This window comes from Neolamprologus brichardi, chromosome 7 (genome assembly GCF_056152115.1).
Source record: "Neolamprologus brichardi isolate AB-2024 chromosome 7, ASM5615211v1, whole genome shotgun sequence".
NCBI lineage: Eukaryota > Metazoa > Chordata > Actinopteri > Cichliformes > Cichlidae > Neolamprologus > Neolamprologus brichardi.
Window position 1 is genome coordinate 69,198,984 of NC_142110.1, and position 26,872 is coordinate 69,225,855.

General features: G+C 46.2%; 2 protein-coding genes and 1 non-coding gene across 3 annotated transcripts; all 3 read left to right on the forward strand.

The window, feature by feature from the left end:
• The first annotated feature begins 520 nt into the window (after window positions 1-520).
• On the forward strand, window positions 521-592 carry trnam-cau (transfer RNA methionine (anticodon CAU)). The gene has a single exon. It is a non-coding gene; the product is annotated as a tRNA-Met (tRNA).
• Window positions 593-1,646: 1,054 nt separating this feature from the next.
• Window positions 1,647-12,233, forward strand: prdm11 (PR domain containing 11). The gene is made up of 7 exons (XM_087844269.1): window positions 1,647-1,981; window positions 3,192-3,268; window positions 4,548-4,807; window positions 5,538-5,605; window positions 5,894-6,081; window positions 6,473-6,955; window positions 8,357-12,233. The coding sequence occupies exons 2-7, from the start codon at window positions 3,241-3,243 to the stop codon at window positions 10,510-10,512; spliced, it is 3,183 nt and encodes a 1,060-aa protein (XP_087700395.1). The 5' UTR covers window positions 1,647-1,981; window positions 3,192-3,240; the 3' UTR covers window positions 10,513-12,233.
• Window positions 12,234-13,688: 1,455 nt separating this feature from the next.
• cd59b (CD59 molecule (CD59 blood group) b) lies at window positions 13,689-23,718 on the forward strand. Its single transcript, XM_006807886.3, has 4 exons — window positions 13,689-13,838; window positions 20,034-20,091; window positions 22,835-22,936; window positions 23,157-23,718. Exons 2-4 carry the CDS (start codon window positions 20,046-20,048, stop codon window positions 23,354-23,356), a joined length of 348 nt encoding a protein of 115 aa, XP_006807949.1. The 5' UTR covers window positions 13,689-13,838; window positions 20,034-20,045; the 3' UTR covers window positions 23,357-23,718.
• The last annotated feature ends 3,154 nt before the right edge of the window (window positions 23,719-26,872 follow it).

Here is a 26,872-nt window from a genome sequence, read left to right on the forward strand (position 1 = left end):
TTATGTATATTAGATTTTCGTGTGTTTTTTTCCAGATATTTGCGGAGTGGTGAGATGAAATGAAGAGAAGGCGTACAGCCTTTATTTCTCCTGTCTCTATGAAAAATGTCAAAGTAAAGGAGCTGCTGTCTTAGACTCAAACACAAAGCCATCGCTGTGGATGTGAGAAAAGACAAAAATGTTTTGCTTTTTTCTCGTTTCTAATCGGGAGCCTGATCGGGTATTCTCGCTAAAGATCGGACACAAAGGAAGGTGCTCGTCACACACTGTAAAAATGCGAGAGTTCAGCTCTGACTGAATCCCGGCATCATTTTTAAACAACGAAGATGACTTCCGGTCGTTTGTCGTCCCGCGGCTCCGTGCCCGTGTGCTTCCCGGACTGAAGCGTGTGGCGAACTTGCCAAACCCTAAAAATAAACTCCCGTATCTGAAACCCGCCAAAGGAGAAAAGCACCAATCAGATTTGAGCGTCGTGGTGTGTCATCTTTATATACAGACCCGTGAGCCCTCTCCCACGAGCAGCAGAGTGGCGCAGCGGAAGCGTGCTGGGCCCATAACCCAGAGGTCGATGGATCGAAACCATCCTCTGCTATGGCTATTTTTTTCCCCCTTTGCCGCCTCTTTCACACCGTCTGTGCTCCTGCGCTAAACTGTCCGTTTTGTTATTTGTTCAGTAAAACCGCAGACACCAGTACCGCGTTCACTGAGCTCCGCAGACATTTACCCCGAGCCTCGTGGACGCGGCGTAACAAACTGCTAAAAACACGATCGAACTTTTGCCATATCAGGGTGAACAAACCGGCAAATGTTCGCCCGAATGTGTAACTGCACTAAAAGATGAGACGTGGCTAAGTGGCGCCCCCTGTCGGAGGTGGAGGGTCAATGCCGCTGGAGGTGTTGAAGACCCGAGGAGCAAACCCGCCTGACCGGGGCATCAAAACACCAACAAGCCTCCATCCATCAGACGCTTAGAGAAGCTCAGGAGGAGCTGCTCTGTGTCTCTGTGGATCCAGAGAAAGCATAAGAAAGGACAGCTGGAAGGTGGAGGTCAACCATCCACAGGCAGGTGGAGAAGGGAGTGCAGGCAGGGTGGAGACCAGTGTCAGCGATGAATGCTTTGCAGACGTGGAGGTCAGCATGTGCAGAGGGAGACTGGATTTATTAGACAAAGGATGATGAAGATGGAGAAGAGGAGGGTCTCAGAGGAGGTTCATGGATGTGATGAAGGAGGACGTGCAGGGGGTTGGAGTGACTGAGGAGGGGGTGGAGGCCAGTGGTGGAGGCCAGAGGTGGAGATGGACATTTTTCTAATGTCTGTAAATAAATGAAGGAAACCTCAGCATCTTTCATCCAGGCTGGAACGTACCAAGTGTCACTTATGGGGAGGGCCGATGGAAACAAGCCATGTGTGGCCTTGTTTCTGTACCTGATCAGTTTTGTCATCAGTGTGTCTCACAGCTGATCAGCTGTATCGATCCTTCCACGAGACAGAAATGTCCCAGTGATGGAGGCGGTGACGTTACGTTTAAAAAATGTATTTGTCCTTCGCTTAAGAAAGGGAATTCAGTGTGTGTGTGTGTGCGTGCGTGCGTGCGTGTGTGTGTGTGGTGGTGGGGGGGTGACCCGGTGAGCCCGGGATCCTCGGCGGGTCAGCAGCCTGCAGCTGGCCGGGGATGAGCGCTGACAGGCGGACTGAGCTGCACCCAAAGCCGCCTGCCCGCCTCCTCTCCCGGCCTCCAGCCTCCGCAGGCATTCGGTGAACTTTAATTTTTGCGCACTTGCTTTCTTCCGTTTTTCCATGTCATTTCCTGTGATAAAAAATGGTGGTCACAGCTCGGGGGAGGCGACTGAGTCGGTGCAAAATTTAACGCCAAACTTGTGATCTGCGGGCAGCGGCGGAGCCAGCGGACGGGGGAGGGGGCAGAGAGCGCGGTTCATCCCGGGGAGAGGCTCCCAGTCCCCGCTGCGTGTCTGCACGAAGGTGGGTCCGTGTCGGTGGCCACTGTGGCCAGTGAAAATGGCTTCCGAAAACTGCAGGCAGATTGCCAGCTGCCTGCAGATTGAAGCAGAGAAAGCGTGGCGCAGATCCGAACGCGCTCTCTGCGGTAATCCACTCCTGTCGCCGCTAACCTGCGCAAAGTTAAAGGCAACTTTAGTCTGCGGCGTTCACGTGTCCGTGGACCTCGCAGCGCGCGTTCAGAGTTTCTTTGTCGGAGCTTCGTGTAGCCACGGAGGGGCAGATCCGTCCGAAACCCACACACTGATCCCGGGCATCTGTACCTGATCAATGCCGTAGATCAATACTTGATCACACCCACAGCTGCTTTGTATTTCAATCAGATAATCCCGTGTTCTTATCACGCAGGTGATTGACTGTTATCTCTCCAGGTAGAGTGTGGCTGTAGCAGGGTTATTATGGGATGCATGGAGCAGCAGCAGGACCCTTCAGAGTGTTTACTGCAGGCTCTGCAGCTTTGCATGATTCACTGTTCAGAATAATCCTTCTTTGTGCTACACTGGCCCTGCTCCTGTATTCTCTAACAGACCGCTTTCGTCTGATTGGCCAGCTTCTGTAAGCCGAGCTTCTGTGTTTGTTTTGTGACAGTATAACCGGGACGTTTAGCTGCATCAGCAGCAAAAAATGAATCAGCAGCTGGGTCGGAGATGTTGGGAAAATTCGCTGAAAATCATTATGAAAAATGTTTGGAACGATACCGTCACATAGATAATATTCCCAGCAGTCCAAATATGCAAACGTCTTTCCAGGTTAGTCTTGAGAAGTCAAGCATAGTGTTTTTCTTTTCTTAACTTTATTCTCAAAAATGCACATTTTTCCCTGAGCTGTACCCCGGTCACCGGGACAATGCCTCAGAGGTCGAGTCTGAGGCGCGCGCTGTTCGTCCAGCTGAAGTTTCTGCTTTTTTCTCTTATTATTAGAAAACGATTCCAGGAAATGAGCTTTTGTTTTGGTATGAAATGAACATTTGGATCCAGAATGATTCCCGTGCTCGATGACGGCGCGTGGGAATCCCGTAGATGGTGTGGAGAAATGTGACAGATACAAAGAAACGCTTAAACCATGTTTCAGTCTGAGAGCTCATACCTTCAGTTTCTGAAGAGAAATACGAGTACGAATATCTAATAAACTGAACGTGCTGCGATGCTCTAACGACTGTGTTTATTTTCCACAGACGGGTGTGAAGTGGACGACGGACCGGATTCCACCATCATGGTTCCACCATGAGCGAGAACTCGCTGGACCTCTGGTGTAAGCTTCACGTCTGCTCCCTGATTTGTCCCTAGAGCTTGATGTGGCTGATTGAAAAATGAATATTTTAATGTTTCCAGGCACGTGCTCGCGGTGTCGTCATTATCACGCTGAAACGCGGAGCTGCTCATGCGTTTCCTGCTCACGTGTATTTGTTCAGTGGTCTGATTCTATCATAACCTGTTAGAAAAGCCTCTGATTGTGCTGCAGCCACAAACGTTTTACCTCAAACACTCAAAGATTTGGTAAAAACTTTCTGTCCTCTCATGACGGACGTGAGTGTCAGGATCGTTTTGGGCTTTCAATCATTTCTTTGAACAGTTATTTTGGATTGTACAGCTTTAAAGACTTTAAACACGTATACACGTGTACACGTATAGGCTCAAATATATACAGACCCTGTGTAATATTTGGTCATTTAGCAAGTTGCGATCAGACAGCATCAGCAGTCTTCTGACTTAATCCTGTCTGGATAAAACAGCCCAGAGCGTGATGCTACCACCGCCATGCGTCACAGCTGCAGTGTCCTCAGGGTTGAAAGCCTCACCTCTGCTCCTCCAATCAGCTCCATCTTTGTCTCGTCTGGCCATCAAACTTTTCTCCAGACGCCGTTTGGCTCGTCCACATGGGCAGCTGCAGATTTCAGTTGAGCTCGTTGATTTTGGAGCAGGAGCTTCTTTCTTGGTCCATGGAGATGTGAGACTGGCTTCACTGTGGAAGTGACACTGGTGTTCCAGCAGATCCCAGTCCACAGCAGGCTTGATCCTGAACATCCTAACAGTTTCCTGTCATCTGAGGGGGACAGTCTGGGTCTCTCCCAGACCTCAGTGAGGACAGATCTGAGTAACTTGTACTTGTGTGATTTTGAACCTTGTTCAGAAACGGCTCAGAGAAACTTCACTGAGGCGTCTCGATGCGCGCTCAGTCATCCGGGTAAGGAAATCCCAAAAGGCTGATCCTGTTCATCTGGACGTTTTCAGTGGGAGAAACGTTTCATCAGCCTCAGCTGGTCTCCAACCTTATAAACAGAACATGTGCATAATAACTGACAGCAGCACCACTGACGAACAGCGTGCTGTGAGTCGGTTTCATGACCTACGTCCAGATGAACAGAATCAACTTTCTGGGACTTTCACTTTGTCCACACCTGATTTGATGATGTCATTATTTGCACGTCTGCTCTGGTTCAACAACATCTGTATCTCAGGATTTTCTTAATAATCTGTTATTAAAGACGAAGATTCGGAGATAACCTTTATCTGCTGGGTTTGTCCTTCAGTCTGTGAGGAGTGTCAGGACTATTTCCAGAAGGAGTGTCCGTCTCACGGGCCCCCGCTGTTCATCCGGGACACGCACACAGCCCCGGGGACGGCCAACAGGGCGGCGCTCACGGTGCCATCGGGTTTAGAGGTGTTCAGCAAGGGAGACGAGGTAGATGTTCGCTGCGTGGACGCGATCTACCCCAAGGGGGCGCTGTTTGGGCCGTATGAGGGCGAGCTGGTGTCCAAGGACAGATCCTCAGGATTCTTTTCATGGATCGTAAGCTCGCCACAGACACCAGTATACAACCAGTTTACAACCAGTATACAACTAGTGTACAACCAGTTTACAACCAGTGTACAACCAGTTTACAACCAGTATACAACAGTGTACAACCAGTTTACAACCAGTATACAACCAGTGTACGACCAGTTTACGACCAGTGTACAACCAGTTTACAACCAGTGTACAACCAGTATACAACCAGTATACAACCAGTGTACGACCAGTTTACGACCAGTATACAACCAGTATACAACCAGTTTACAACCAGTGTACTACCAGTGTACAACCAGTTTACAACCAGTGTACAACCAGTTTACAACCAGTTTACAACGAGTGTACAACCAGTTTACAACCAGTATACAACCAGTGTACAACCAGTACACAACCAGTGTACAACCAGTATACAACCAGTGTACAACCAGTATACAACCAGTGTACAACCAGTATACAACCAGTGTACAACCAGTGTACAACCAGTTTACAACCAGTGTACAACCAGTGTACAACCAGTTTACAACCAGTGTACAACCAGTTTACAACCAGTATACAACCAGTTTACAACCAGTGTACAACCAGTGTACAACCAGTTTACAACCAGTATACAACCAGTGTACAACCAGTGTACAACCAGTGTACAACCAGTATACAACCAGTGTACAACCAGTGTACAACTACTTTCTTTTTGTTCCGGGACGTCTGAATCTGTTTGCTTTCCCGTTTTCAGATTGTTGATGTGCACAACACTTACCAGTCCATCGATGGCAGCGATGAGACCAAAGCCAACTGGATGAGGTGAACTTTAGTCTGAGGTTAACGTCATCCATCACTGGCAGCGTTTGTTTCAGTTGTACAGACGGGTTCTCTTCTACTGAGCCAACAACCTTTCATCTCTTCTTTTCTCTTTAATTTAAATTTGGGTTCTTGGCAACGCATTCATCACCTCATTAAAACCACAGAGTGAACTTTTGAACTCTTAGTGGGAGTAAATCTGATTTACTGAGTTACTGAGTTCAGAGGTCAGGCTGATCCATGACAGTCTGTCCTGGAGAAACAACCCTCCGCTTTTCTGTCTCTGACCAGGTACGTGCGGACCTCGTCGGAGGAGAGCGACAGGAACCTCACCGCGTTTCAGCACGGTAAAAACATCTACTTCAGAGTCTGCCGGGCGCTGGCGGCCGGAGAGAAGCTGAGGGTCTGGTACAGCGACGATTACATCAGACGACTTCACTGCGTTTCTCAGGAGAGCATCGACCGCAACCTGGACACAGGTGAGGAGGCAGTGGGGTGAAATATTAGAGCAGGTAACAGGAGACACAGTCACTGAAAATATATCAGTTTTAAAATCTCTTCATACATTTTGGGGGTTAGGGGATGAAATCTCCCTTTTGTGCGTCATATTTGTCTCCTCTATAATATTCTGGATATTTGTAATTAGAGACATTTCTTATATTTTGTAAACTTTGTAATATGTTGCGTTATTTAATTAGTTCAGTCTGTTACTGTTACATAGATTCCTCAGGGATTATTCAGATGTCCTGCTCTTAGCTCTCCAGCAGGCGGCGCTGTTTCACTGTTCTCCTGGGTGCTGGAGTCTTTCTGTGGAGCACTTTGAACCAGCTTTTAGGGGCTTTAAATACGTCAAAAACGGTTTTCTTTCAGGTCCTGGGAAAGACTTCAAGTCCCCGTGCCTGCAGTCAGCTCTGCAGGGCAAACTGAGCAAACAGCCGAGCGAGGAGTCCGACGGTCAGCCTCCGGCCAAGAGAAAGAAGATCGACCTCATCTTCAAAGACGTCCTAGAAGCTTCTTTGGAGGACTCTGGTAAATCCAGGTTCCGGTCCGGCCAAACCAGCGAGTATAAAGCACCAGCCCTGGTCTCGGGGTTTGATTCCTCTGAGAGCAGCTTTGGCGTTCCCAACCTGAAGGTGGAAGAGAAGGAGGAGGAGAACCAGAGCACGGAGAAACCCTCCACCTCCTTCTGCCCCAACTGTGTGAAGCTGAAGAGGAGGATTGTGGAACTGGAGGAGGAGCTGTCCCGTCTCCGAGGAGAACAGGGCGACGCTGCTGCTCCGTCCGAACAGACTCCACCCCAACGCGACCAGGCGCCACCGCACCCCGAGCAAGCCCCCATCGAGGATTTTCAAGGTATGTGAGAGACGAGAAGGGCAGATGTTCTCTGCAGCACAGCAGTGTTACTGCGCTGCAGTGTGGCTGTTCGACGTGCAGGTGCGTTTGTTTCAATCACCATCTGAAGCCACATTCACACAAAAAAGACTGAAGGTTCGTTTGGCTGCTTGTTTCCACCAATAAAGATTAGTCACACTAGTTAATATCTGCAGACTTTTGCACACATCAGCCACTTTATTAGGAACACATTGCAAGTAAAATGCAGTCTAATACAGATCAGTACATCCCGCCCACTGACCTCAGTAATGCATTTAAGTGTACCTAATAAAGTGTCTGGTGAGTGTGAATGAGAGAAAGCTCCACCGATCAGCGATGTGTCGCTGCAGGAGCCACCCTGAAGTCCGCAGAGCCCACGTTCATCACTGAAAGGAGTAAAAACTCTGTTGGGACAGAAAGTTGGAGAAAGTTTTCTGGACAGGTCCGTGAGTCGTTTGGTACCGGGCCGCGAGAGCTGAGGCTCGGGTGTGAAATTTACGTTTTTCAGGGTTTTTATAATTTTTTATCGTTATTTTTTTTTAATCGTTTTTATTGTTAACTCGCTTTCCCTGGGTCTTTCCCCGTGGGTTATGAATAAATCTTCTTTTTTTGGTGCTGGTACTGGTTTTATTTTATTGTATTTATCCGCGACACATTAAAGGCCGGTCTGTGAAAATATTGTCGGACATAAACCGGTCCATGGTGCAAAAAGGGTTGGGGACTTTGTTCTAGACCAGTGGTTCTTAACCTTGGTGTTCGGTGAGTCAGTCTCAGGGGTTCGGCAGAGCCTCCACCGTGACATGCACGGCTCATTTTGTGCACCAATAAAAAACATATCTGTGTCTTAAACTTGAAAAAAATCACATTTTATTTTTCACTAAAGAGGGGTTCAGTGAATGCGCATATGAAACTGGTGGTGTTCAGTACCTCCAACAAGGTTAAGAACCACTGCTCTAGACGGTTCTTGGTTCAGTTTAGTGATTTCATGCAGATTGTGATGCAGACAGCTTATTCAAACGTGCCAGCACTGCTGCTAGCTGCTGCAGTTTGTCAGCACGTTGCGTGGTCGTCACAGACCGGTAGCTCAGCTGATGGTTGGTGCCGAGGCCGCCGCCTCTGTCTTCTGTCAGAAATGTGAATGAACGCACAGCCGAGTGCCGTCCTGTGAGCTGTGCAGTGATAGCAAAGATATCAAACGCGAGGAGCGCTCTAAGCACGTGTGACTCCTGTCTAATGGTTTTGGAGCGCTCACGTTGATGTTCCCACTGTGTTTACAGCAGAATCTGCTCAGCTGCTAAAGTCATTCACTCTGTATGATATTAGACATTTGATGTGACTTTAATGCTGGTTCCTCTCAGAAGTTGAATGAGTTTCTCTTTGCAGGGATGGAGCCCTTGACACCCACTCAGGTGGTTCTGGATGAAGACGAGCAGGACGTGGACTCTGCCGACGAGTCCATCGCTGCAGATCTTGTGATATCTCCCGAGGACTCGTCGAAGCTTTCCTCCGCAGGAGGCAGACGGATTCGACGCTTCAAGCAGGAGTGGCTGAAAAAGTTCTGGTTCCTCCGTTACTCGCCAACCCTGAATGAGATGTGGTGCCATGTGTGCCGCCAGTACACCGTCCAGTCATCCCGCACCTCAGCTTTCATTATCGGCTCCAAGCAGTTCAAGATCCACACCATCAAGCTGCACAGCCAGAGCAACCTGCACAAGAAGTGTCTGCAGCTGTACAAGCTGCGCATGCATCCGGAAAAGACCGAGGAAATGTGCAAGAACATGATGCTTCTCTTCAACGCAGCGTACCACCTGGCCCTCGAAGGGCGGCCCTTCTCCGACCTCCGTTCGTTGGCAGAGCTCCTGAAGAAGTGCGAGCTCAAAGTGGTAGATCAGTATATGAATGAAGGCGACTGTCAGATCCTAATCCACCACATCGCCCGGGCTGTGAAGGAGGATCTCGCAGAGAAGATGCGTCTGTCTCCCTTCCTGAGTGTCATAATGGACGCCCAAAACGATGACCTTTTCTCCGACATGGTGGCGGTCTACGTCCAGTTCGTCACCAACGAGGGCTCCCCAAACACAGAGTTCCTGTCCTTGCAAAGACTGACCGTGGCCAATGTGGATGGGTATCTCCAGGTCATGGATCGTGCCTTTGGTGTCCTAGGCCTCCGGTTTCAGGACTTGCTGGTGGTCGGTTTGGGGGTGGACGGCACCAACATCTCTTCAGGAATGAGAGCAAACCTTTATATAGCTGTCCAAAAAACCTTTCCCTGGATCCTCTGTCTTCCCATCATGATCCATCGACCACATCTGGAAGTCCTGGATGCCATCAGTGGAAAGGAGCTCTCCTGCCTGGAGGACCTGGAAAACAACCTCAAACAGCTTCTCAGTTTTTACCGCTACTCCCCTCGCATGATGGCCGAACTGCGATCCACTGCGCCAACGCTGTCAGAGGAGACGGAGTTCCTAGGAGACATCAGAGCCATACGCTGGATCATAGGAGAGCCGAACGTCCTTAATGCGCTCATCAAGGATTACCTGGAGGTCGTTGCACACCTTAAGGAGATCAGTAGCCAGACACAGAGGGCTGACGCTGCGGCCATCGCACTCACCCTCCTCCAGTTCCTCATGGACTATCAGTCAGTGAAGCTCATCTACTTCCTGCTCGACATCATAGCGATCCTGTCACGATTGGCCTTCACCTTTCAGGGAGAGTACCTGCTGGTGTCGCAGGTGGAAGCCAAGATAGAGGAGGCCATTCAGGAGATAGGCCAGTTGGTGGACTGCCCCGGAGAATATCTGCAGGAGTTTGAGGAAAATTTCAGAGAAAGTTTTAACGGAGTTGCCTTGAAGAACCTGCGCGTTGCAGAGTCCAAGTTTCAGTCCATCAGAGAAAAGATCTGCAACAGGAGCCAAAGCATCCTGTCTCAGAGGTTGGACCTGCAGAGCTGCTCGTTCGCCAAAGCCTGCAAGGTGCTGGACCTGTCCACCTGGCCCAGCAACCACGAGGACCTGCAAGCCTACGGGGACGAGGAAATCAAGATTATATTCAACCACCTGGAATCGATTCCCAGCGCAGCCCAGGAGGTCTCCCAGACGGAGGCCAGAGGCAGCCTGGTGGTGGAGTGGAAGGATCTGAAAGCAGACTACTACAGCATGAACGGTTTTAAAGAGGTGATCGGCCACATCTGCAGGTACAAGCAACGCTTCCCGCTGCTGAACCGCATCGTGCAGGTCGTCAGGGTCCTGCCCAGCTCCACGGCCTGCTGCGATAAGGGCCGAGGGTCTCTGCAGAAAATGTGCAAGAACAACCGCTCCCGGCTGACCCTGGAACAGATGAACGATCTGCTGACCGTGGCTGTTAACGGACCGCCCATCGCAAACTTTGACGGGAAGCGAGCATTGGACAGCTGGTTCGAGGAAAAGTCTGGCAGCGGCTACTCGCTCTCGGCTGAGGTCTTGAACAGGATGTCGGCGTCTGATCAGAAATGCGTGCTGCACAGCGTTGACGTCAACGCAGAATTCTACCCTGATGTGTAACATGCAAAATCGGTGCTGCTGAAAGACAGCAAACGAGGGTAGACGCTGACGTCACAATTACTGCCACCAAATTCAGCTGGAAGAACAAAAGCAGCCAATCGGTGTGAAAAGGCAGAAAATCAAACATCCAAAAATTCCACTAAAAACTCAAGAAAACCCAAACGAGCCATGTGAGCTTAATCTTCAGTGGCCTTTGGCTCACTCACTCATCAGGTTCGGGGAACACTTTCTGCACGGGCGCCAAAATGCTTGTTGTGAAATTTTAGCTTCATGTATCAAAAATGTTTCAAGAATTTTAAAAACTGTAGACTTACTTCCAGCAGCTTTTATCTTTTTTTGCAGTTTGAAATCTGAGGCCATGTTTGAATATGAGTCTCTCCACAACTGTTAAATGTTAAACTATCAAGTAGTTGGACTCTCCAACATTGTTGGTGAAACGTCGTTAAGAAACCTGGAGGCCGGTCGCTTTTCTTCGAGAGCTCCTGAGACGACCGTGACCTGGTGAGAACCTTCACAGACATAATGATATAAAACTTTTCTTATGAGAAATAAACTTAGCAAAACAATTAAGACTTGTGAAAAGGGGATTTCTAGCTCATTTCCCATGATTGGCAGTCGGATACCAGACGCCAACCCAACTCTCACCTTAACACCAAAACTGCTGGAGACAAGCAGACGATCGGCAGCTGACTGGCAGCATGGATGGAGCTGTAATGTACATAAAACCCTCAAAGTGGGTGAAAATAAATATTTAACATATTAAGCTAAAGTTTCACAGCAATCCTTTTGCAGGTCCAAACTTTGGATCGTGAAACCTTTGGACAAATCGAAGGTGGTCGAGCCGAGAGCCCACGGCGACTGAGATTCGACTCTCTGCACGAGGCCTGATCTGACTGCTGTGGTGTTCTGGTCTCTGTGTGAATGGGTTGCAACCTAATCTCGACCCAACTGAACAAAAACGACCGCAAAGTGCTTCAAAACGTCCCAAATCGATGCAAAACGACGCCCAAAAGGCTGAGAGACCCACGACTTCCACGGAGACACAGACTCACCACCAAGAAACAAACGTCCACAGGGAGGTGGCGAAACAAGAAGCACAAAAACAAGCGACGGCGTGTGCCGTTGTGTTGCTTTCACGTGTCCGTGCTCGGCTGGGAGCCTCCCGCTCTGAGCTGCGCTTGTTCCATGTGATAATGAAGCGCTTGTTGCCACGATAACAGACAGTTTCACATCGGGAACAATCGTTGCTCTCTGCTTTAGCTCATCTGCCAGCGGCTTATTCAGTGTTGTGCCTGACAGGAATGAAAAGCTGGAGTGTAAGGATGTATAAAGGCTTTATATTTCTATTAGAAATGCCCTGCTGCACACGGTCTGTACTGTGCTGACTGTACATACTGTAAATGCTGCCGAGCCTGTTTTTACAGGACAGTGTTTTTCTCTTGAATTGGAGGATTGTGCCAAAATGATCGAATGCGAAGAAAAAGGTGCTATCCTGCGACGCCACGCTGTACTTTTGCCATATTTGTTCAGTCTTTAGTGCAGGCAATGATTCCACTGATGTTCTGCAGGAGCAGTTCAGCTTCGGCCAAAGCTTCAGAGGCGTTTTCACAGCTGCATGATCAACCGCTGCTTTCAGCTCGTTCCTAAGTGTTTTATAATTATTATAAAGGTTTTTTGCTCATGTTTAATGCAGAAATAAAAATGCCATGATGGGAACGATCGGCCTGACTTTATTTTTTATATTTGTCTGAATTTAAATTCATATTTTTAAAAATGATTTTGCTTCATAAATATGAGCAGCTGATCTTCAGTCCTCCATAGTTTGAGTGGTTTTTCTCAGACTGTAGTTAAAAGATGGATGCAGCTGTTGTTCTACAGAGAAGCCAACAGGGGGCGACTCTGTATAGAATTATATTTAATATATATTTTCATGAATATTGTTCATATTTTCATACAATATTATTTACACCATTTAAAAAATGTTTTTCGTAAACTTTTCAGAAAACATTTACTTATATATTCTGATAATTCATGAATTTGAGATTTAAGCAGATGGCCCCGCCCCTCTCTGTCGCCAAAACGCTTGCTCATTATTATTGCAGGGTCTTTACCTGAGAATATAAAATGCTTGTTGTGATTTGGTGCAATACAAATAAAATTGAATGAATATTTTTGGTCATATAACATCAATAACAGTCAGCTTTATCTTTTAGTAATTAAAATAAATAAATCTTTGGACATGTTTTTCTGATCTGTGTAAGAATGTTATTTGAATATTTGAGGGGAAATTTATTACTATTCATTAAACGTTTATTTTCACCAGTAAAATTTTAAAAATAATTTTTTTAATTTAATTCTTTTTTCTGTGTTTTTCTAATATTTTCTAAATTAAAAAGCGAGTTAGTAAATTACTTTATTGCAAATTATTATTTATGTTCTCAGTTGCAATCTGAGTTAAATACTCATCTACGGAGCCCCGCAAGGGACATTGGAGGAAAAAAGATGAAGATGAACTTTGCTCATCTTCATCTTTTTTTCTCCAATGTCCCTTGCGGGGCTCTGTACTCATCTTATACGTCATAATAACATTTAATTAGCAGACGTTGGGTCTTATTGATGGGATGTTACTTTTGGACAATGTTATACATTATTCGGTGTATTAGATGCTTCTTCTCAGCTTCCAGCTTTTAAAACAATGTTCCTAATGCTGTAGGTGCTCTGTGATTATTATTGTTTGGATGAACTGATGAGCCCATACGGTAAAAAAATACATTTTTCCTGGCCAAAATATATTTCAAATATATGGTAAATATATTTTGTATTTGTGATGCTCAAAAAAAATATATTTTTTAAATTGAAAATATATTTCTTTCAAACCAAAATACATTTCAAAAGATATTTGCGTTCAAGAAAATACATTTCCAACCTTTCAGTAGAATATATTTCAAAGTATCCCTTATTTAACCTCCTAGGACCTGGCGTCCACATGGCGTTAGCTGAAGTTTTCAGTAGTTTAAAATAAATATTTATAAACTAGTAAAAAGAGCAAATGAAGCAAAGACGACGCATCTTCTTTATTTGTTTGTTTAAAGCCACAAAAACAAGAAAAAGCTTTTTCAGTGTTGTAATTACCCGGCACTGCATTTCCCAGAGTGCCGCGGGGCTGTGAACCGTTAGTGGACTGACTGCACAATGATGTCATTTTACTCGCTGACGACCGAGTTAATCCGGACAGATCTGCGTCGCGTCTCGGCTAATTATCGGTGTGCGCGCTCAGACAACTGCGACGTCACTGCAAGCTGCTGAAACGTCATCGGGATCTCCAGGTGAGCTGTTTGTGAGCATTTTGAACTCAGTGTGTGAGTCTCCGTGTTTACATAACTTTGTGGGGACCAACAGCTCCGTCCCCACGAGCCGTGTTTCACACTCAAACTGCAGTTTTAGTGTCAGGGTCAGAGTTCAAGCTGAGGGACAGGCACTGGTTTGGGATGGTTGGGCAACCAGCTAGGGAAGGGTTATGTCAAAGAGATGTCGTCACTAAGATATGAAAACGTGTGTGTGTGTGTGTGTGTGTGTGCGTGTGTGTGTGCGTGTGTGTGTTCCGGTTTGTCGGTGAGCCACACCTAACCTGTACCAAGTTGAGTTGGTGCTCGGCGGTTTGCGCTGCAGGAAGTTTGCCAACATTAAAAACGAGATGAGGACATCACAGCTCCAGGAGCTGATTTCAAAATCAGGAGGTTACATGTGCACGTGCTTTAAACGTGCAGCTTATCGGATGTCCCCGAACCCTCCTGACCTTTGAACCTCAGCTCTCGGGTCACAGACGAGCTCTGTGTCTAAACCTGCTGAGCTCACTGGTGTCAAGCCAGCCTCCACTTTGTTTTACGTTCCCTGTGTATTCAAAGTATTATATTAAGTATTATTCAAAGACGTGGAAATCTTGTTTGAACACTCTAATGCTGGATACAAAGGACATACCCTACTATTCTAGTAGCAACATGTCAATATTAAAGCCATCTCCTTTTGGATTTCAAAGTAAAAGCCCTCTGAATGTTTATTTTTGAACTACTCTTTCAATTAATTCAGAATGGAAAATTCACGTTTCCACAGACTAGTCGCAGTCTATATTGACAGTATACAACCCCCACAGTGATACCATGTCAATATCAAGTTAGTCTGATTTTGCCTTCCAAAATAAAAGCCTTTTCAAATGGCCCATATATGACTTACTCTTTTAACGATTTCAAAATGCTCTTAAATTTAAATTTGCTTTTTCCACAGAATAATTCCACTTTAGATCAACAGTATCCAACCCCGACAGTAAAACCATGTACATTTCAAGTTGCTCTGATTTTGCCTTTCAAAGTAATGGCCCGTTGAAATTGCCCATGTATGACCCACTCTTTCACTGACTTCAGAGTCCCATTAAAAGCAAAGTTGCTGTTTCCATGAGATCATTTCACTCTGCATTGACAGTTTACAACCCCACAGTTTTATCACCTCAATATCGTGATTATAATTGTTTGTGAGGTACTTTTAATAATTAAACAGGACAATTACTGTTTCCACTAAGTAATTCAAGGTTCAAGGTTCAAGGTTCTTTATTTGTCACATGCATAGTTATACAAGTATAACACAGTGAAATGTAGTCTGACACGCTCCTCGACATGTGCAAAAATGGGGGGGAAAGAACATTATATATATATAGTATATACATTGGGTGAATGTGCAGTAGTAGCAGCAAGCAGGTGAATTCTGTACATTAATAAGAATAGACATCTGACTATTTTACAGAATAGACAATATAAACATATTTAAAATTAAAGGAATTTGAAATGTACATTGTGCTGGAACAGAGTCCTGTCTCAGTCTGTTATAGATGATGTGAGAAGGCGGGTGTGTGTGTTTAGGGCCCGGATGGCTTGGGGATAGAAGCTCCTCTTGAGTCTCTGTCCTTGCCCGGATGATGAGGAACCTTCTACCAGATTGCAGAAGTTGGAACAGTTTGCTGCCAGGATGGGACGGGTCCTTCAGTATCTGCTCTAGTCCAGCATCTCCTGGTGTAGGTGTCCTGAAGCGGACAATTGGAGTTCATGCAAACCGTACACAACCTCTACAGTGGTAACATCTCAATCTCAAATCAATCTTGTTTTGCATTTCAGAGTAAAAGCCTTTTGACTTTGTTTATAGGAGCTTCTCTTTCCATAACTTCAGAATGGCATTAAATGGAAAGTTCAAGCTTCCATGAATTAATACCAGCTCATGCCAACACATATCAATGCATATAATCTAACAGTGGAGTTGGTGACCATACTTTTCGGTGACTTCAGAATACACACATCGTCGATCTTGAGTGAAATTATCCGGTGGAAACAGCAATTTTCATTTTTAAAACATTCTGAAATAATTGAAAGAGTATAACACATATGGGCAAATTCGACAGGCCATTAATTTGAAAGGCAAAATCAGCCTGACTCAAAATTGATATGGTGTCACTGTGGGGTTGGATACTGTTGATCTAAAGTGAAATTATCCTGTGGAAACAGCAAATTTCCTTTTTAGAGAATTCTGAAATCACTGAAAGTTAGGTAAATTATGGGCATTTTCAACAGGCCATTATTTTGGAAGGCAAAGTCAGAATGACTTGAAATTGACATGGTAACATGGCGAGGTTGGATACTTTTGATCTAACATGGATTCATCCTGTGGAAACAGCAGTTTTCATTTTAGAGCATTTTGAAATCACTAAAAGAGTAAGTCATATATGGGCAATTTGAAAAGGCTTTTATTTTGGAAGGCCAAAATCAGACTGATTTGAAATTGACATGGTAACATCGTGAGGTTGTATACTGTTGATCTAATGTGAAATTATCCTGTGGAAACTGGAATATTTCTATTTAAAGCATTTTGAAATCACTAAAAGAGTAGGTCGTATATGGGCAATTTGAAAAGGCTTTTATTTTGGAAAGTAAAATCAGACTGACTTGATATTGACATGGTGTCACTGTGGGGCTGTATACTGTAAATACAGAGTGAAATTATCCTGTGGAAACAAGACTTTTGAAATCCTTAGACGAGTAAGTCAAATATGGGCAATTTGAAAAGGCTTTTATTTTGGAAAGTAAAATCAGACTGACTTGATATTGACATGGTGTCACTGTGGGGCTGTATACTGTAAATACAGAGTGAAATTATCCTGTGGAAACAAGAATTTTGAAATCCTTAGACGAGTAAGTCAAATATGGGCAATTTCAAATTTTCTGTGGTTGGATGGTCCTGATATAAATCAACTAGTCTTTGGAAATATGACTTTTGCTCTTAAGAGCATTCTGAAGTCACAGAAGGGTAGTTCAAAAATGACAATTCACAGGGCTTTTACTTTGAAATCCAAAATAAGCTGGCCTTGATATTGACAGGGCGCTACTAGGGTACAATGTAGATCTAACATTAGAGTTTGTAAACAAGCCTGAATTATATGTTATTATGTTAAATTCAGTGTTCATATTTTCCACAGTTCCTGACTTTGTTTAGTCTCCATCTGAACAGGTGCTGCTTTCACCTGCTTTATTGCTCCTGATGTTTTTATTAAACTCGTCGGGCTTAAAGAGCGAAGCCTGATCCACAGATATCACACATTTGTGCCGTACAGATCGAGAGAGACGGACTACAGGACGTGACGCGTCTTTGTTCTCTGTGAAAGAAAAAACTACAGAGACTTCCATCTTTAATATACAGCACACAGCAGGAGGTGAAGGGTCAGAGGTCAGAGCGCTGAGTTTCTGTCCTGGATTTTTTGGAGTGTTTCTCCGTCTCCTGGAAACAGAGAAAGCAGCTTTCCCGCTGAGCTGTCCGGCCGCTCCCGGGCGGCAGGAAGCGACCGGACGCTGCCAGCGCTTCCACGTCAGAGGAGCCAGCACCGCTGCTGGACGCCGGCTCACTGCGACGTCTTTGTCAGCGAATGAAGCGCGCTTTGTCTGCAGCTGCTGACGTCACCTGCAGTCAGACACGAGGGGAGCGAAACGTAGACTGTACTTAAACGATGGACGCCTGACACCGCTGCAGGTATTTATTACACCGATTCTGGGAGCGCCGCTTTTCTTCAGCTGCAGCTCAACGCACGACTCCGACCTCTGCTGGGAACAGCGGCGCGGACGCTATCGTGTAAGGCAGCTCGGGTTGGGGGTCGCGGCACACGGCGTGGCACCGCTCTTAGAGGGGCGACTGTGCGACGTCCAGCTGCCGCCTGAAGCTGCACACACGCCTTTGTCCAAACACTCGTTTCGACTGAAGCCACTCGAAGCTGGCAGCCGAGGGTTGGTGTGAAACACAGCGCAGGACTAAAGATGGACACCCACGCCATAATGGAGCCTCTGTGCCCCCCCAGGCCCAGCAGAGAGGACGCTCTGTTCTGTGAAGTGAAGATTGAGCACACAGAGTAAACTGATCACACTCATGTGACCTCTGACCCCTTTAAGGCTCAAACAGAGGTCAGAAACAGGACTTTCTGTCTAAGGTAACCTGTGTAAAAGTGGCAGCCATGTTTCTTTTACGTCTGTTGTGACGTCAGAGCGGCGCACAGGAACTTTATGTTGGGTCCTTTCACGCTTCAGACGGCAGCCCGGCCACGCCTTTAAAAACAAAACTAGATCACATGATCCTTCACCTCTTTTCTTCTGTTTTTTTTTAGATTATTTCATCTCAGTCAGCTTTTAAAAATCTATTTATTCATTTTTTCCTGTGGAAACACGGTGGAGGCTTCAGATTCATCGTTTCCTTTTCCTGCCTGCAGGTTTCTCTCTCACCTCATCATCACTGCTTTCACAGAGAGGAAGGGGGCGGGGCTGAGTGCAGCCAATGACAAACACACACCTTCTATAAATTTAATCCATTATTGTAAGGAGAAAAACCTCAGGAAAGCAAAGAATCACGGGCCCAGAGTTAATTCATGTACATGGACGATTTCTGTGCACGATCTGTCAACTACAGAGTCAGTGCAGAAATGCGCCTCAAGCATCTGCTCAAACTTTATTATATACTGCTCACTCATGGGTGGAGTACAAGTTAGGAAAAAACAACTTCTTCTCTGGTGCTTGCATACGAGGCTGCACAGGATGCAGCCTTGCAAGACGAGGAGGAACAAGTTGATTAACGATCTTGTAGTGGGTTAAAACCATACATGTGGGTGTTGTCTAAACTTGAGCAACTTCCTCATGTGGTCACTTTGTTCCAGTTAAAGAAATGCTGACACGCTATGTACAGGCACTACTGTGCAATTCAAATAAAGCTAAACATGAAGGTAATAAGGTAAAATCTTTTAACAATTATTATATTGAATAAACTCATTTTTCTGTTTGCACGTCAACATTAGTAAACGAGGCCCAGCGTGCAGTTCGTCCCCGTGTTAACGAGTCTTTTGTCCTCGTGACAGAACAGAGAAAACGACTCATCGTGTTCAAACATTTATATTTCTTTGTGTTTATGTATTTAACATTTATCTAAATGTTTCTAACATTTTTAGCTCCACATGTCTTATATGATGTTATTTCTGTACTTCAGACGTCACAGTTTCAAACATGGCTTATATGGAAAGTTTATCTATTACTATCCCTGTGCACTAAGACTTCCTGTTGTTCAGTCTGGCCGAGCAGTTAGTGAGTCAACACTGTCCTCGCTCTACAAACCTTCATTATTAAAGCACATAAAACAATCTAACAGGAGAATAAGGATACTGAGTCTTATTGGTGGAGCTCTAACACGCCAAACACTGATTGGCTCCCTCACGTGTGCTTCCTGAGCTCGATCTCTCTCCACTTGTTAAAAGCTGTCCTGCGTCGCGGTGCTCGCAGGGTCAAAGGGCACAGGGTTGAAAAGTGGCCTTGTGTTAAAGGTCGGGATGCGGCGCGAGCCTCTGGTGCCTCCGCGGCGTCTGCAGCTACAAACAGACTCGCATGCCAAACCAACGCCACTTCCTCCCACGGCCCGGCGGGGAGGACGGGCTGTGAGAACTACGGCTCACACGGGGATCCGTTTGAATCGTCGCCTCACTTCCTGCTCGCTGACTGGAGACGTGGAGGTCGTGTAATTTGAAGCCGTCCTCTCCTGCAGCATCCTGACTCTGCAGAGGGAGCGCTGCGACCCGACAGACCTCAGGGTGAAGCTTTCAGGTTACACTTGTTACCTTTGACCTTTGACCTTTCTACTTTTACGATAGGTGCTTCACGGGGTTTAGGGGAAGATGCTGAGCCGTGGCTCGTCCAGCGAGCGCAGAGCTTCAGCAGAGGAGGACGTTCAGACGCCTGTGGTGCTCTCAGATGTTTGCAGGTTATAACAGGAGTAATTTAGATTTCACTGGGGGGACGGCGTGCACACATGCATAATGAGACTCAGAGGGAGGCGGAGGCTGGAGGCTGTCGGGGGGGGAGGCAGACAGCGAGTCTTTGTGGTGCGCCGGACAAAGAGCGTTTCTCAGTTTGGGTCGGCGGAGGAACAGATCGGACTTCAGCTCTGCTTCTCGTTTGCAGGGAGAAGACGACATGAAGCTGCTGCTGCTGCTGCTCTGCTTCGGGACGCTGCGCGTGGGTGAGTCACGGTTCCTCCTCGCCATAAACCCGCCAGACTGTGAAGCCACGATCGCTGGGAGACACCTGCTGATGTCACCTCCCAGATCACTTCCTGCTGTAAATGATTGAAGTCAAAACTCTGCTTTTCCAGATCTCAAATGTTTTTCTTTAACTAGATTTAATTGTTTTTACCAGAGAAGGAAAAGTCCGTGCTGCACCTGAACATGTTGATCTGTGTTTGCTCTCATGTGGAGAATAATTCAAAATGTTCTGCTGAGAATATCAGTGATTCAAGAAAACTTTATTGTCATTCGCATGTTTACATGAGACGAAGCTACGTAGAAGCAGGTGTAGAGGTGTAGACGGGAAGTGTTGGTACTGAATATGAAAACAGCTTCAGTTTTCTTTCAGTAATAAACTGGGACACGTAAAGGTGTCAGACACACTGTTGCTGTGTTCGATCTTCATGGACAGAGCTCTGATAGGCCGACAGCGAGAGCTGCGATCACGTCAGCCTGCGACCGTGTCGTCCAGGACGAGCGCTGCCAGAATAAATGGTTTTATTTATGAGTCAGAAACGCTGCGTGCCCGGCTCGGTCGTGTTTCAGTGTGTCTGTGTGCAGATCATCTGTCCTGCTCATGCTGTGGAGCGTGGCGTGAGGTGTGGCGCCGTGAGGACCAATGAGGGTGAACGTCAAAGACTTGATGTGATGTGGTCAGAGATAAAGAACAATCAGTGACAGAGTGAACCTCCACACCCGTGTACGGCACGCCTGACATTATAGCGTGTTTACGGAGACTTCAGATAGCTGCGCGTCATCAGGGCGTCGAGGCTGGTTTGGTTTTAAATTGTTTTATTTGTTTTTATTTATTTATTTATTTATTTGTTCCGTTTGTGAGTCTGGAACGAGTGAAGGTCGATTTTAAGGACATTTCGGCTCTGAGAGCTCAGACTCGAGGATTCAGGTACTTGGTGGAGGCGCTCTGCCCGTCGTGGTGCTTCCACACCTCCACATAAGCAGGTCAGGAGATCGCCATCGCTGTCAGAGGTGTCACAGACTGTGGAGGTGGCACAGACTGTGGAGGTGTCACAGACTGTGGAGGCGGCACAGACTGTGGAGGTGGTGGAGGTGTCACAGACTGTGGAAGTGTCACAGACTGTGGAGGTGTCACAGACTGTGGAGGCGTCACAGACTGTGGAGGTGTCACAGACTGTGGAGGTGTCACAGACTGTGGAGGCGGCACAGACTGTGGAGGTGGTGGAGGTGTCACAGACTGTGGAAGTGGCACAGACTGTGGAGGTGTCACAGACTGTGGAGGCGTCACAGACTGTGGAGGTGGCACAGACTGTGGAGGTGTCACAGACTGTGGAGGCGTCACAGACTATGGAAGTGGCACAGACTGTGGAGGTGGCACAGACTGTGGAAGTGTCACAGACTGTGGAGTCACAGACTGTGGAGTCACAGACTGTGGAAGTGTCACAGACTGTGGAGGTGTCACAGACTGTGGAAGTGTCACAGACTGTGGAGGTGGCACAGACTGTGGAAGTGTCACAGACTGTGGAGTCACAGACTGTGGAGTCACAGACTGTGGAGGTGTCACAGACTGTGGAAGTGTCACAGACTGTGGAGGTGGCACAGACTGTGGAAGTGTCACAGACTGTGGAGGTGGCACAGACTGTGGAGTCACAGACTGTGGAGGTGTCACAGACCGTGGAGGTGTCACAGACCGTGGAGGTGTCACAGACTGTGGAAGTGTCACAGACTGTGGAGGTGGCACAGACTGTGGAGTCACAGACTGTGGAGGTGTCACAGACCGTGGAGGTGTCACAGACTGTGGAGGTGTCACAGACTGTGGAAGTGTCACAGACTGTGGAGGTGGCACAGACTGTGGAAGTGTCACAGACTGTGGAGTCACAGACTGTGGAGGTGTCACAGACTGTGGAGTCACAGACTGTGGAGGTGTCACAGACTGTGGAAGTGTCACAGACTGTGGAGGTGGCACAGACTGTGGAAGTGTCACAGACTGTGGAGGTGTCACAGACTGTGGAGGAGTCACAGACTGTGGAGGTGTCACAGACTGTGGAAGTGTCACAGACTGTGGAGGTGGCACAGACTGTGGAAGTGTCACAGACTGTGGAGGTGGCACAGACTGTGGAGTCGTCACAGACTGTGGAGGTGTCACAGACCGTGGAGGTGTCACAGACCGTGGAGGTGTCACAGACCGTGGAAGTGTCACAGACTGTGGAAGTGTCACAGACTGTGGAGTCACAGACTGTGGAGGTGTCACAGACTGTGGAGGTGTCACAGACTGTGGAAGTGTCACAGACTGTGGAGGTGGCACAGACTGTGGAAGTGTCACAGACTGTGGAGGTGGCACAGACTGTGGAGTCACAGACTGTGGAGGTGTCACAGACTGTGGAGTCACAGACTGTGGAGGTGTCACAGACTCCACAACACTATAAACTCTTCACCATAAAAACACACTGACTGGACCTTTCTCTCACACTTGTGTCACACTTCTAGGAGCCGCCCCCTGCTGGACAGTAGCAGTAATGCAGGCTTCACTGTTCAGACCTAGAAGCTTTGTCCATCTTTATATACAGTCTGTGGGATTTTCTCTCTGGAAGCCAGGAGGATTTTTAGGGGATTTATTCAGTATATCTAATATATAATTAATGAATTGGTGAATAAATAGTAAGAACATGAAAACCTGACGTGTTGTTTCCAAAACGATAAATCTCGCTCCTCCTTCTCCTTCAGGTTCTGGGCTTCGCTGCTATAAGTGCCAGGATTACACCGGACGCTGCCAGAACGTCCAGGAGTGCACGTATGAGGACTCGTGCATCTCTCTGAGTGAGAGAGGTCAGTTTAACCCAGAGTTGACCACTTCCTGTTAGCTTCCTGGTTCAGAGACTGGCCAGATTAGCTCAGAGCTAAGACTCCTGTGTTATTAGTGCTGAGTCGGCTCATTTTACTTTGATGCTGAATCTTAAAAATGAAGGACGCACTTTTCTTTTTCAGCTCCACTCAGAATTTTCTCTGTCAGCCAATCAGATTTCTGTGCGTGTGTTTGGTTTTCCAGGTGGGAAGACCATCCGTCAGTGCATCAGGTACACGGACTGCGATAACTCCCGCCTCAGCCAGATGTTCCCGGCCATCTCCGCCTTCACGTACCGATGCTGCAGCAGCAACCTGTGCAACTCCGGCACGGCTTGCACCGCGGTCACGCCCCTGGTGGCTCTGCTGGGGTCTCTGCTGAGCGTCTGGTGGTGCTGGATGTGAAGCAGCACGTCAGTGTTTCAGCCACAGACTGTATAAAGTCGATGGATGTCTGAACAGCTAAAGTCCTTCAACCTGCTCTTTCTAATGACCAGCAGGGGGCGCCTGTCAGCTCAGCAAACTCGTTAATGGTCTCTGTGGCAGGTTCAGGTTCTGTGACTGAACCGTCACAAACAGGCCCTCACTAACCAGCAGGTGATGTCACTCCAGCATCCATCTTTTATATACAGCCTTTGATTTCATCTTTCAAAGCTAACACGAACTAAAGCAAATGTAAAGAAATAAAAACAGCTTTTTCACCTTTTTAGCTGATTTCTCACTTTCTGCAATTTTAACAATAAAAACGAGAAAAAATATTTTAAAAACTGTGTTGCTTCTGTTTTTTTAAAGAACACCTAAACATCGCAACAAAAACACACAGATTCATCCGCCAGCAGAGATGGGCAGTAACGCGTTACTGTAATCTGATTACTTTTTTCAGGTAACGAGTAAAGTAAGGGATTACTATTGCAAAAACGGTAATTAGATTATCGTTACTTTCCCGTAGGAACGCTGCGTTACTGCGTTACTAAAACCGTGATTTTTTGCGAGAATGTCTCATGACAGTGACGTAAGCGAGTGCGACGTTCGTGACAACAGCTGTGTGCAGATCAACAATGGATCATATATCGAGTGCAGAGAGAGTATGAGCGTGCAGCGTTTAAAGCGTGGAAGTACTGACCTTACTTTGAGTTTGATTCCATAAAAAGTGACAAAAACATTAGTGTCCGTTGTGCGTGGGAAGAAAACTTCTTTTTACAGCGAAAAAACCCCTAAACTTCCAAATAAGCACCGAGTAGCTACGACGTAATGGGAAACTCACAGAGAAACTCGCGGATTCTTCCACTGACCGCTGCACACCTGCACCAGGGTAACCCTCCGCCTACCCCACTCCTGCTTTACAGGTGAAAATAGAGCAACAGGACCGCTAGTCTTTGACTTTATTTATTTTCTGCTGTGTTTTACTTGCATCTATTTGAAAGACTGAGTGTAAACACACAAAATATTTTATTTTATGTGCTGGAATGTGCAGAAAATAGGTTTAAATGTTAAACTAATTTCTTCCAGTCAGAGAATGTTGCAGATAATTAAATTTTTGCTTGATGCATAAAGTTAAAAGATTAAAACTAATAAAACAAGTTTTAAAAAGAGACTTTTCCATTTGATTACATTTTGTATGATGATTATGCAGAAAAAGTAGAATTGGGCTGAAAGATCTATCACTTTATCACCTATTCAGGTTGTAAATCGTGTTTTTAAAAAGTAACTAAGTAATTAATTACTTTTGAAAATAAGTAATCCGCAAAGTAACGGGATTACTTTTTGGGGGAAATAATCAGTAATTAGTTACTGATTACTTTTTTCAAGTAACTTGACCAACACTGTCCGCCTGTTACATAGTCGCTCTGTGGAGGGAGATTATTCTCAGCATAAACTGATTTATAGATGAGCTCCGTGGTGTGATGACTGCGCTGCACTGCTGATGACTTCTTAATAACAGCATTCAAACTGCAGTAACTTTTGATAACGATGACCAGCTGTTCATTAGTCATCGCGCTTATATAAACAGTATGTCAAAGGTGAGTCCACGCCACACATTTTTGTAAATATTTTGTTTTATCTTTTCATCAACACTGAAGATGTGACACTTTGATACAGTGTAAAGAGCTCAGTGTGTAAATTTGCTCCAGTCCGATGCCGTTGCTGTATGTCCTGCTGGTGTGGATCAGTGAATCCATGTCTCGTTCACTCTTCATACGGCCTGATGTCATCCATGTAGAGGAGGTGGCTGACGACTGCGTCACTCCGTAGTTCCAGGCTTTCCAGGCTTTCCAGGATCCAGCTGTGGGGCATTGAGTCATTGGCCTTCTTGTAATCCAGGCAGTGCACAGGTTGGTCAGCCTGGTCCTGCAGTCTTGGGTGAGTGCTCTCTCTACCAGTAGTTGATGATTCGCTCCACTGGTATTCCTGCCAATTCCTTTCTGTGCCCCACTTGTGTATTAACCCATTATTATCAGGAAGTCCTAAAAACTCCCTGAAAAGCCTTCAGCTAATCCAAAATGCTGCAGCAAGAGTCCTGACAGGGACTAGAAAGAGAGAGCATATTTCTCCTGTTTTGGCTTCCTGTTAAATCCAGAATTCAAAATCCTGCTCCTCACATACAAGGTCTTAAATAATCAGGCCCCATCTTATCTTAATGACCTTGTAGTACCATATCACCCTATTAGAGCACTTCGCTCTCGCTCTGCAGGCCTACTTGTTGTTCCTAGAGTATTTAAAAGTAGAATGGGAGGCAGAGCCTTCAGTTTTCAGGCCCCTCTTCTGTGGAACCAGATTCCAGTTTGGATTCAGGAGACAGACACTATCTCTACTTTTAAGATTAGGCTTCAAACTTTCCTTTTTGCTAAAGCATATAGTTAGGGCTGGACCAGGTGACCCTGAATCCTCCCTTAGTTATGCTGCAATAGATGTAGGCTGCCGGGGGATTCCCATGATGCATTGAGTTTTTCCTTTCCAGTCACCTTTCTCACTCACTATGTATTAACAGACCTCTCTGCACTGAATCATATCTGTTATTAATCTCTGTCTCTCTTCCACAGCATGTCTTTATCCTGTCTTCCTTCTCTCACCCCAACCAATCACAGCAGATGGCCCCGCCCCTCCCTGAGCCTGGTTCTGCTGGAGGTTTCTTCCTGTTAAAAGGGAGTTTTTCCTTCCCACTGTCGCCAAAGTGCTGCTCATAGGGGGTCATATGATTGTTGGGCTTTTCTCTGTATCTATGAAGCGCCTTGAGGTGACTTTTGTTGTGATTTGGCGCTATATAAATAAAATTGAATTGAAATGTTTCTGTTGAGCTATTTGACAACTCGACAGCGCCGCCGTGTGGCCAAGCGAGTGCACTGCATCAGAAATCAAACAAATCCAATCACACATCTGCTTACCTGCATCTGTTGCTCGTTTCTCCTCCTCTTCTTTTCTCTTTTTTCTAAACTGAGCACCTGATGGCTTTGAACTTTTCTTGTCCATCTTCCATTGGTTTTAATTTTGCGCTCCAGTATGAACACAGATCTCGAGGATCACCACAACATAACCTAACACACCTACACCTTAGTTCACAGATTCATTTTGTCTAAGGTTTATTTCTGGGGTTTCACACAACCCAGGATTCAAATCATGAATCCATGATGGGCTTGGATTTACATCATAATGAATGAAATGTGCTCTATTTGGAAGCAGCCGGCCCCCTTTCTACGGGTTGTGAGACTTTAAATTATCAAACTGTAAATGTAAAATTTTAAATTGTTATTGATCCTTTACCCCGAGTCCTGAAGTTATATTTATTTTCTTACTCCTCTTATATTTATTGTTTGTTTACTTGCACTGCTGTAACTGGAGCCTCGTCGTCTTGACCACGATGCCGCCCCGGGCAACCGCCCGTATCAAAAACCGCTACTGCTTGCTGTACTGCGTAGGCACCTT